This window comes from Dermochelys coriacea, chromosome 1 (genome assembly GCF_009764565.3).
Source record: "Dermochelys coriacea isolate rDerCor1 chromosome 1, rDerCor1.pri.v4, whole genome shotgun sequence".
NCBI classification, from domain to species: Eukaryota; Metazoa; Chordata; order Testudines; family Dermochelyidae; genus Dermochelys; species Dermochelys coriacea.
Genome location: NC_050068.2, coordinates 242,240,080 through 242,252,205, shown reverse-complemented (window position 1 = coordinate 242,252,205; position 12,126 = coordinate 242,240,080). Strand labels below are relative to the sequence as shown.

Genomic DNA, 12,126 nt, shown 5'->3' with positions numbered 1-12,126 from the left:
TCCTCATTTTCTTTTTGTAGGTGCTTCCAGAGAAATTTGACAGGCAGCAGCCTTCATGGTACTCTGTTGGTTAAACTCTTAAGTTTGCTGTACACCTCTCTGGTCTGTGCATCTGTCTTTCTCCCTGATTGACAGCAGGGCTCTGGGAAGCGTAGACTCTGCTGGGACTGGCTTTGCATAAGACCCTGTTTGTTCAGGCTTTTTGAGAGTGCTGTGGTGTAGTGTTCTGTGAGACTGCACATGGTGCTTCATGCAGGCTAGCTTGCTTCCCTTGCTTGCTCCCCCACCGTAAGCCTGGCTGTCACAGCATTAACAGTGGGTCTATAAATCATGTTCCTTTTCCTGTGGGCAGCAGGGAGTCCCAGACAAAGGAGCATCCAGCACTGGCCAAATGGTGCTGCAGGTTAGTAATTGAAACCCCAGGGGCCTCCTCCATCACTCAGAGCATGCACAGTGTGAGCATCACTCGCAAGCATTCCCCCCCCCCCCCCTTATGGGAGAGAGAAGCAGGGAATGCTTGTGAAATATTTATAACTGCACCATGGCAAAATGCAGTGTCATTAGATTAAAACTCCAAAGGAGCTTTCTGCAGGGGAAGCTGATGGACCTGGTCAGAGAGGGGGCAGGCGAGCAAGCACCTCACCACCTCTGCCATGCCAGGGCAGGCGGAGGTCTTTGCTGCAGGGGAAGCAGCTGGAGATAGAGGCAGGAGAGAACAGGACGCCTCTGTCCCCATATCACGCATGCCCCACCCCCCTCAAACCAAATGTCAGGACAGTTCCTTTAGACACCGGCAGCTCTTGCCTGGCTAGCTACTTTTTTTTTCTTTGTCATTCCTTCATTCCCAGTCCAAGGTCTACAATAGGGTAGTCTGGCCCTTTTTAACAGGGGAGGGGCTGGCTCAGGGACAGATGGTGCGAGAGAGAGAGAGAGAGCAAATAATGGGGAGCTGTGGGAAGTGGGAGCACATGGTAGAACTAACAATACTCATCGCTGGACTATGCTTTAATCATTTTGCCTCATTGTTTTATTATTCATGTTTTATTTGTATTATGGCAGCACTCAGAGGCCCTGACAGAACTTGGCCCAATTGACAGTACTGCATGCTGGGAGATGTAGTCTCCATGTGTATTACTAATTAAGGCAGCTGCCATCTGCTCCATTTTAGGCAAATTAGGGCCAACCCTTGAGCTCCTGGCAAGCTGCCAATGAGCTGTAGGGGTTGCATGACTCAGTTGCCCCCAAGCCATAGATTCTGCCATGGCTGTAATCATGACCAGTGGGTTGGGGTTGCTTGGAGTTACAAGGCTGAGATCAGTCCCAAGTATAACATAATACACCTTAAATATCTGTTTAAAATACACCATATATTTGTTTTTAAAGAGACAATGGCAAGCACTTCATTTAAAAAAAAGGGGGGGGGGGAAGAGACCTTGTTTCCTCTTCCCTGGTCATTGTTTGTAATGCCTGAAAACACGTGCCTGGCAGCTGGGAGCAACCAGAATCATTAGTGGGTGACTGCCACTGTCTCCAGCCCAGCCAGAGGCCTCAGCAACTGATTAGGACAGCATAGCTCCGAGTGCTTGGTTCTGAGCTGCTTCTGCAGAGAAAGCAGCCGGCAGCACAAACCCCACTTCCTCTTCTTTTTTCCTTTCTTCTTTTTGTAGGTAGGTCCTACGACTGGAGGGGATATTTCATTTGGTTTGCTTTTAACAGACAGGTAGGTAGGTGGCTTTCCCTTTGTATGCAGGCTTGTTAGAATTTCCAGGATGCTCAATCACTTTTTAAGAGAAGTCAGTTCTGGGGACCAAAGCTCTAGGTTAGTTATACTTATTTCAGCAGAAACTGCCAAAGTTGTGCTGTTTCCTCTGCTCAGATCTCCTTTTAAGATGGTGCAATCCAGGTTACGAATTGTATAACACGGATGTGGGGAATCTGGTCTCTAGGAACCTCCCTATGTTAGGGAACCACTTCCTTGTGCAGAGCCTCACTGAGGTATTTTTCCTTACTGCTGTCCTGCTCTGCAGTTTATACCTAACTCTCGTCTTCACTTTCCCCCATAACCACCAGGAATCCAAGATGCTGAAAATCCTTGATCCCAGTGAGCAACATGTTCAGTAAATAAAATTCCATATCTAAACCCCAGCTGTTCCTGAAGGGCAATATGTACCCATTTCAAACCATCCTATGCAGTAGTAAATCAGCCTGGTGTGGTGTAGCAAGGCAGATTACATTATGGAGAGCTCTGCTACGTAGTGGATAGCACTGGTGAAATCCCCACTGCATCTGCATGGACTCCATCAGCAGCAGAGGCAAGTGTAAGTGAGGTGCCAGGCCAGATGAGGGCAGAACCAGCCACAGGAAGATAGTATCAGATGTTCCTGGAGCCTTCACATCCCTCATGAGCTCCTCTGATCGGTCAGGTATTGTCTCCAGAGCTGGAAATAGCTAATCCAGTGTTTATTGCATAGACAGTTAATCCCATTTGATCCTCAGCCCTGGTGGCTGGGACTCAAGCTGCAAGTTCTTTTGGAAGAAATAGCTTCCATTGTAAACACAAAACTGAACTATATATGCCTTTTGTCAGAGAGACAGGCCAATATGTGAGGGGTCTCTAATGCCTTGTCCCCACAAGTCCACAGGAAGTCTCAAAGTGCCTACATCGTGGGCTTCTCCCCTCCTACAGCTCCAACTCTGGCTCTAAGAATGTCCCTGGGAAGCAATGGACTCCCTTGTATTATCCATCATTTCTGTGAATTGTAAGGATCATGGTAGATTCTGTCACCGCAGGAGGACAGCAAAGGTCACCAGCGCTAGAAGGAGTAATGACAGCGAGGCTGAGATCTCAGCAGCTCCACCGCAGTCCTGAGCGTTCTCCTGAGAACAAATGAGGAGGAGGCACAAGATCAGCAAATCTATTTCTAGGGTCACAAGAGGGCAAGTAAAATGGTTCATCCCACTGCCAGGATGCTCAGGAGCTCATGGAATGTAGGGAGTGGAGGCTGCAGCCAACACAATGACCGAGGCAGTGAATACTATGGGACAATATTGTACTGAGCAGAGAGGAAGGGACAGGTCAAGAGTAAGGGCCTCATGCTTTCAGGCTGGGGGACCTTCCAAGAGCATGTCACTCATTCATGTAGATGGCTGGAAAACCAACTGTCTTAAAACCTCTGTCTTAGAGCTCTCAAAGACCCATGCACTAATGCCAGAAATTGCTCCCCCAGCCTCTGAGTGCTGTAGGATCCACACCCCATGGCATCGGTGCTGGGATTCAGGTTCCCAAAGCCTCCATGGACTTACTGCCTATACAGCCCCACTGAGGCCCTTTGCATGCAGCCAGCTCCATGCACCAGTTTACTGCTTTGAGGGATTCACACACAGCCATTTACTAGTGCAAGGATCTGCACTTCCTGCCTTTAGGTGCACTAGGCTGAGGTAGCAAAGTCTCTTGGGTCCATGGCAGGCTGCATATATACAGGATTGGCCATTTGCTAAAACACACGTGTGGTGTAGGGGACTAGGATCTTGTGGTCTAAAAATAAAGGCCTCTGCCAGCAGCGTTGCCAGGTGTCCTTTTTTTTTTTTTAACTAGAACACCCACTCTAAAGAGGACCCTGGTGGCTCCGGTCAGCACTGCTGCCTGGGCTGCTAAAAGTCTGGTAGGTGCAGGGCTGGCAGGCTCCCAGGCTGGCTTCACGCAGCTCCCCTGAAGCAGCTGGCATATCCCTCAGGCTCTTAGATGTAGGGGTGGCCAGGGAGGCTCTGCATGCTGTCCCTGCCCTGAGTGCCGCCTCTGCAGCTCCCATGGGCCGGGAATCGCGGAGGGGGCGGTTTTGCATTTTTGAAAAGGTGATCACCTTAATTAAGTGTCCTCTTTGCTGGAAAACCACTACAGAATGAACATAATCACACGCTCTTGGGCATTTCTGAGCCTATGCAGTAGGTGTAGTGGTATGAATGAGACCGAACACAAGACTGCTAGCTAGCTGCAATGCCCCATGGTCCCTACTGTACCTCCGGATGGAATGCATGGCAGGTATCTGGCCGCCGTCTCAGTTTCTGGGAGCGCATCCTGTCGCACTTCACCGAAGCGTTATGTGTATTGCCATTAAGACCAACAGTAGCATTTAGAACGGGACAAAAGCAGCACAGACAAAAGACTGTGAGGTCCCTCACACAGCTACGATTGAATCTGAGCTGTGTCCAAGGGCCCTAGGAATTCAGACGGAGGGAGGCTAAGAGGGGACAGAAACAAACTCACAATGTGGGAGGACTAGTCTCCAAGGCTGTAAAAAAAAAAATAAGCTACGGTATGGAAGAAAAAGATTGTAAAAAGAAAGCACAGGTTGGCTCTGTGCTGGGGAGGGAGTGCACAGAACAGAGGCTGAGGAGAAGGCAGAAATGCTTAGCTACTTTACCACATGGTGACAGGATAATAGGGACAGAAAGCTTAATGTGACCAGTGAATGAGGAAGGGGCATGATCCTGCAGGACTGAATTAAAGAAACACCTGCTGTAGGTGACTTACCTGAACTCAGAATAACTAGGCCACTGTTCTCAGATGTCTGTTCTCCCACCACAATCATGTCTGTCTCTTTCCTCCCCCTATTATCCCAACCCTCTAGTTCTTCCCCTACCTCTACCATGGCTATTCTTTAACATTGCACGTCATGCCAACTAGTCATTACTTTTCCTATTCAGCGAGCGTAGATATCTATACAGGAGCCCCTGCACTGCAGTGAATGGTTGGCACAGCACTCTGCTCATCACAATGGAGGCCACTTTTCAACACCAGGCTCTAAATGGGGTTAGATTTCTTGGGTGGCTAAAAGGGAAGATTTTCATTGCCAATCACATCTCTAACCTGCCTGCTTTATCTCCCTGCTCTCTGCTCCCTCCACCATGCCTGCCTGTTGTACCCACACTTGCATCCTGCTGCATCACAAATGGATCATACCTCCCTGCTCTTTCCTCCTTTCTCCTCCCCCATGCTAATTGCTATATGAACAGATCTTCCACCCCCAGACTAATTGTTGCAGTGGGAGAACAGCAGAAAAGGCTGCAGAGTCTAACACACTGTGATAGAAGAAGGATATATTTGACTTCTTTTGCTTCCAGGAGGACAGGTGGGAAGATGCTGCAGTCACAGGCAGCATCTGTAACCAGGAGCAGGAGGTTACTGTTGGCAATCTGCTGTGCTACAAACATCCTGTAGGAGGGAGAGAGAGAAACCATATCCCCACTCACCCCAATGCAGGTGGTTAGAATAAAAGATAGGGAAACTGCAGCACCTGCTGATGATGTCCATGGGCAAGGAATACAAGGAGAAGAGAGAATGGGAAAGAGATGGCAGGAGGGAAAGGGCAGGGAAGGGAGAGGAACAGTGAACAGAGAGAATGCGGGGGAAGGAGAGGTGAGGTTCAGTTGATGAAATTAAAGTACTTTCTTTATCTTCAGATAATGCCAAACCCATTTGAATTTAAAAAAAATCCAAACTAGGCAAATACACAAACATTTGTGTGTTTATATATTGTCTTATAAGAATTTGCTTAGGTTGCAGAAACTTGGTTGAGAAAAATAGAAGCACAGTAATACAAAACAGCACATTCATGTAATGTGACTGCGTGATGTTTTGTGCCATTAAAATCTGAAGCGTCACTTTGTAATTAGAAGTGTCTCCACCCCATTTTATAGCTGCATATAAGGTGTAGTCAGAAAACTATCTGCATGATGCTGTAGCTATGTATGGGTGTGACACAACCTTATACATCATTACTGTACATAGCCAGTAGTACTCACCATCCCTCGGTGAGTCCTCAGCCTTTACACCTCCTAGCCCTTTCTCTAATGCTCGCTCCTGGGATGGGAACAACTCTGAACATTCCCAGCCCCATACCTAGGTGCAACAAACTCCTGTATTTTGCTACGTTATGTATGACTGGAGCTGGGTGAAATTCTTTTGATGAATAGATTTTTTTCATTGAAAAATGCATTTTTGGTGCTCTGAATCTATTTATGAATTTTTGAGAAGCTGCATTCAACCCTCCCTCCCCCGGCCCAAAATATTCAACGAGTTTTATTTCAAATTTTTATTTTGAAGACTTGGAAATGTTTTGTTTTGCCTTTTTGTTTCATAACATTTCAGATGCAGATTTGCCAATATCTTTATTTAAAAACCATGCCCCAAGCAGGGGGAGATGTAATAAACACCCCAAACGGGCTACATCAAATAGAAAAACTGAAACTTCATTTAAAATTGACTGTAATATTTTGTTCGATTTGAAACGCATTTTTAATTTTTTTTCAAGTTTGACAAAAAAAATTGTTTTTAAATGGTTTTGGTTAGAATCCAGACAGATTTTTCAGTTCAGTTCCTAACCCCCCGACCTCCCCGCCACCACCTTCTTCTCTCAGCTCTGGTGATGACACCCAAAGGCAGTGTGTCTAAAACGGGCGTCGGCAACCTATGGCACCCATGCCAAAGACTGCACGCGAGCCCGTTTTTAATGCCGGGGCAGCAGCAGCGTGCCATTAAAAATCCTGCCCGGCCCGGTCGGGCCCGGCCTGCTCTTCTCCGCCCCTCCCCCCTCCTGCGGGGGCAAGGGGCAGAAGCTTGGTCCTGCCGGCTCCCCTGCCTCTTCCCGCCGTGTGCTGGGTTCCTGCCCCTCCTCCTCTCCATCCCTCCCTGCCCGCCGATCAGCTGATGGCCCTTGCCAGGGGGTGGGGAGGAGCGGGGTCAGTGTGCTCGCTGCTCCCGGTGGAGGCAGAGAAGAAGTGGGGGCAGGGCCTTGGAGAAGGGGGTGGTGGAAGCGGGGCATACCCCCTCCAGCCCCCTGCCGTGAGCACCCCACGATCCCAGCCCACTGCCCTGACCCCCCCCACACACACCCAGCCCTCTGCTTGACTCCTGCACCCCCACACATACCCAGGCCCCCCCACTCTATGCCCTGACACCTGCACCCCCCTCAGAGGCCTGCCCCCAGCCCTGACTCTTGCACCCCCCACACCGCCACCCTGAGCACCAAACAGGAGCTCCTGCACCCCCTCCCCCACCTGCACCCCTCCCACCAAATGGGAGCTGCCCAGGTAAGCACTCCACATCCAAACCTCCTGCCCCAACCCTGAGCCCCCTCCCTCATTCTAGCTCCTGGCCAGACCCTGCACCCCAACCCCCAGCCTGCTCCTTCACCCCCAGCCCTGTGCTCAGCGCACTCCCACCCTCAGCTCAGTGCAGAGAGAGAGGAAGAGAATGGCTAGGACCAGGGAGAAGGTAGGCACCCACTCTATGTGGGCAGGGCCGGGACCCCAGACCGGCAGCAGGTTGAGCAGGTCTAGCAGCCGGGATCCCGGCTGGCAGGAGCCGGCGGATGGAACCCCTGAGCGGCAGTGGGCTGAGCTGCTCAACCCACTGCCGGTCTGGGGTTCTGGCTGCCAGCCCCTTGCCATCCAGGGTCCCGGCCACAAGCCCCACACAGCCCCCTGCCAGCCTAGGTGAATGGAATCCCAGACCAGCAGCGGGCTGAGCGGGCCGGTGGCATAAGATCAATATTTTAATTTAATTTTAAATGAAGCTTCTTAAACATTTTGAAAACCTTGTTTATTTTACATACAACAATAGTTTATTTATATAATAGAGACTTTTAGAGAGAGAGAGAGAGACCTTCTAAAAAAACATTTAAAATGTGAAAGCTTAAATTAAAGTGAATAAATGAAGACTCAGCACACCACTTCTGAAAGGTTGCAGACCACTGAGCTAAAAAGTCAGCTAAAACAAGTGTGAACTGCAGTGCTCTGCTGCCCTCTGCTGGGATTTTGAGGGGAGTGGGTATTCTGTAATCTGTAAATGTTGAATGGAAGAAGATGCTGTATAGCATTGTGTAACGATGATGGCAAAATAAGAATGTCTGCATTTTTTCATCCTCGGAAGCAAGCTCCTCACAGACCATGACACACCAACTCAAAGCAGCACCAGACCTTGCCAGAACAACATGTAAAACCTGCAGACATATTTCCACTGCTACAATGATCAACACAACACACCTTTCAAGATCCATGGATCCTCCACTTGCTTATCACAACATGTGGTGTACCTCACTAAATGTCGCAGTAACAACTATGTGTGTGAAACCAGATAATCACTACACTTTTGACTGAATTCACTCAGGAAAATGATATAAGACAAAAACACCCTATCACCTGTAGGTGAACACTTCACAGAGCGATCACTCTAAGTCCCCATCCTCAAAAGAAACCTGCATAACACTTTCAAAAGCTGAGCCTCAGAGCTTAAATTCATAACTCTATTAAACATTAAAAATCATGGCGTGAACAGAGACACTGGATTTATGCTTATTACAACCATCTGTAATTGTCTAACCCCCTCTTTTTGTCCTATGACTGCAGAGGTATGAATGGGCCACTCTATCTTGAATGGTCCCTTAGAATATGTGCTAACTACTTAAGCTAAAGAATCTGTTCCACCTTGCCTTGTGCTATGATGCTCTAAGTATGTTTCCCAGACCTGAAGAAGAGCTCTGCGTGGCTTGAAAGCTTGTCTCTCTCAGCAACAGAAGTAAAAGAGGTAAAAGATATTACCTCACCCACCTTGCAGCTTCTAATATACATATAGGCGGCTGGGTGAGTGTAAGGGAGAATCAGAATGCAGCACCCATGCTGCTTTATGCTCCTGTGTAGGCAGGGGTGAAAGTGAGCTGATATGGGCCAGTACCGCGTACTGGTAAGTACCCGCACCGGCCCATACCCAGCCCACAGTAAAGCGCTGCCACACCAGTGTTTTAATGTCTCTGCTCCTTTTGCCTCCCCTGTCGGCGGCCCTGCCGGTAGGACTTTAATGTCACTACCCCTTCCCCCCATTGGCAGCGTTGCCGGTAGGGTCCGTACCAGCAGGGCCATTGACGGGGGGGCAAAAGGGGCAGGGCAAAAAAGGCAGCACTTTAAGGATGGCCCTTTGCTATGGCAGTGCTTTAATGTTAAAAGCGCTGCCGTGGCAAAGGACCCTGCAGCGCTTTAACATCCCTGCCCCTTTTGCCCCCCGCCCCGGCTGCTGATGGGCGGGGGGGGGGGCAAAGGGAGCAGCTGCCCTGGGGCCGGCAATTTAAAAGGGCCCAGGGCTCCGGCCACCGCTGCTGCTACCACAGCAGCGGCGTCTGGAGCCCCAGGCCCTTTAAATCAACATGGGAGCCCTGGGTGACATGGGCCAGGCGGCCTGGCTGGGGGATGCTGACCTCCAGCCCTGCCCCTTCCGGGGGCCGGAGCCGCCCCGCCCTGTACCAGTAAGTGGCCTCAGTTACTTTCACCCCTGTGTGCAGGCTACCTGGCCTTTCGGTCCAGAAAGCTCACACTCCATGCTTTCATCCCCCACACTCAGTAGAGCTGTGCTGGGGATGATAGCTTGATTTGTTACTGGTAGGAGGAAGCAGGACCTGGGGGAAGGAATAGTGATCTATCCTCAATTCCTAGTGGCGAACTCACAATTTAGCTCTAAAAGTTCATTCTAATAAACATATGTCTAGCCCCATATGTACTTCCCAGTCTGCACAATTCAGAGGTTCATAGACTGTAAGGCTCTATTAGATCATCTAGTCTGCTCCTCCTATATATCACAGCCCTTTAAACTTCACCCAGAAACCCCTGTATTGAGCCCGATAGCTGGTGGTATATTTGGCTAAAGCACATCTTCCAGAAAGGCATCCAGTCTTGCTATGAGGACATCAAGAGCTGGAGAATCCATTCACTTCTCTTGGTAGTTTGTTCCAAGAGCTAATCACCCTCATTGTCAAAAATACCTATCTTATTTCTAATCTGAACTTGTTTGGCCACAGCTTCCATTAATTGGTTCTTAATCTTATTATGCCTTTCTCCACTAAAGAACCCTGTAATTATTACCCACTATTTTCTCCCCATAAAGGTTCTTGTATTCTGTAATCAAATAACCTCTCATTCTTCTTTTTGAGAATCTAAACAGATGGAGCTCTCTACAGTGCTCACTGTAAGGCTTTTTCTCCAGCCCTTGAATAATTTTGGTGGCTCGTTTTTACATCTTCTCAAACTATGCAAACTACTTTTCAAAGGACACCAGACCTGTACACCGTATTTTAATAGCAGTCTGACTAATGCAGTATACAGAGGTAAAAATCACCTCTCTACTCCTCCTACTAACTACTCCCCTGTTTGTACATCCAAGGATCACATTAGCCCTTTTCCGCACAGGATCGTGTTGGGAGCTCCCCTTGAGTTGCTTGTCCACTGGGACCCCCTAAACTTTTTTAGTCACTGCTTTCTAGCATATAGTCCAGTCTGTAGTCATAGCCTGCATGCCTTGGTCCTAGATATACAACTTTGCATTTGTCCATATTAAAAAGCCTTTTGTTTGAATGGGCCCAGGTTACCAAGTGGTCCAGATGGCTCTGTATGACTGCACTGTCTTACCGTTATTTGCCAGTCTGGGTCACCTGCAAGTTTCATCAGCAGTGATTTTATATTTACTTCCAGATCATTGATTAGAAATGGTGAATAGCATTGGGTCTAGCATTAATCCCTATGGAACCTCACAAGAAACACCACCCTCCCCCTTTCTTTGATGATTTCCCTTTAGGGTTACTTTTTGAGATCTTTCAGAGTAGCAGCCATGTTAGTCTGTATCCTCAAAAAGAAAAGGAGGACTTGTGGCATCTTAGAGACTAACAAATTTATTTGAGCATAAGCTTTCGTGCATCCAATGAAGTGAGTTGTAGCTCACAAAAAGCTTATGCTCAAATAAATGTTACTCTAAGGTTCCACAAATACTCCTTTTCTTTTTGAGATCTGTCAGTTAGCCACTTCTTAATCCATTTAATATGTGCTCTATCGATACCGTATAGAGCTAATTTTTAAATCAGAATGTCATGTGGTACTAAGTCAAATGTCTTGCAAAAGTCTATTACATCTACGCAGTGACCGTTATCAACCAAACTTGTAGTCTCCTCAAAGAATTAAATCAGGTTTCAACCACGTGAACTAGCATTAATTATATACCTGGTGTTCTTTATCAACAGAATCACATGACAGTTTTTTCATTGTTTTGCCTGGGACTGATATCAGGTTAACTGGTCTATAGTTACCCAGGGCATCTGTTAGATTTGTTTAGAGTCCACACTTGGGTTCTGTGAAAAATTAGATTTTTGCAAAGCCTAAAATCAATAGAAGTGTTAAAAATGGATTTAAATATCTCCCTGCAGTGTGTGGGTGGCAAAGACTGCAGCATTAGGCTAGTGCATGGCAACCCGAAAGGCAAGCTGACTATAAATGAAAATGTGAAATTCACCAGCATAAAGGGTAAAAAATAATCTCATTTTAATCATTTTCAGCTTTAATAATGTAAGGGTTATTAAGAGCTGATCACATTTTAGTTGTTGAAAAATGACCTTTATTCAAAATCAGAAACTTTCACAATTTTTTTTTTAATTTTCCTTTTTTTTTTTTTTGATGAAGTTGGAAAGCAAGAAATGTACCCACTTTTTGCCTTTTTTGGTTTATAATTTTTCCTTTATTTCTTCTCTTTTTCCCTGCCCCCTTTTTTCTGTGGAAAAATGGAAGGAAGGGGGAAACAAATGAAAATAGGGAGAAAAAGGAAAACTGAAAACTATTTGAAAATCAATGCTTTCTAAACAGAAAATGTTTGTAAAAAATTTTGAATAAACAAAAAATTGTTCCTCTCTTTAATCTGTGGAATGAAAATGACTGACTGATTTTTCTGTGTGCATTTTTGCCTATTTCCCAACCAGCTCTTGGTATTAATAGAAAATTTTGTTTTTGTGTTTTATTTTAAAACCAGGGGTTCTGACAGACCTCTCTGTCTACCTCTGCTGACATGCAATGTGACCAGGGAGTTCCATTGATCGTGTGAGTAGGGTGACCAGACAGCAAATGTGAAAAATTGGGACGGGGCGGTGGGGGGTGGTAATAGGAGCCTATATAAGAAAAAGACCCCAAAATTGGGACTGTCCCTATAAAACTGGGACATCTGGTCACCCTACATGTGAGGTGCTTTAGAAATGCTGGCGACAAACAGGCACAGTGTATCAGGGGATTGTTCTAAAATATTGTCATTCTCTTTCAGTGAGT

General features: G+C 47.1%; 1 protein-coding gene across 3 annotated transcripts in view; it reads right to left on the bottom strand.

Moving 5' to 3' along the window:
• Window positions 1–821: 821 nt before the first annotated feature.
• Window positions 822–12,126, bottom strand: part of CACNA2D4 (calcium voltage-gated channel auxiliary subunit alpha2delta 4) — a 212,421-nt gene continuing 201,116 nt past the window's right edge. For all 3 annotated transcript variants that reach the window (XM_043517786.1, XM_043517792.1, XM_043517780.1), the window contains 3 exons: window positions 5,100–5,212; window positions 4,018–4,100; window positions 822–2,877 (listed from right to left, as the gene is read on the bottom strand). In XM_043517786.1, coding sequence (XP_043373721.1) covers window positions 2,782–2,877; window positions 4,018–4,100; window positions 5,100–5,212 — 292 coding nt within the window. In that variant the 3' untranslated portion in view covers window positions 822–2,781. The remainder of the gene's footprint in view (window positions 2,878–4,017; window positions 4,101–5,099; window positions 5,213–12,126) is intronic.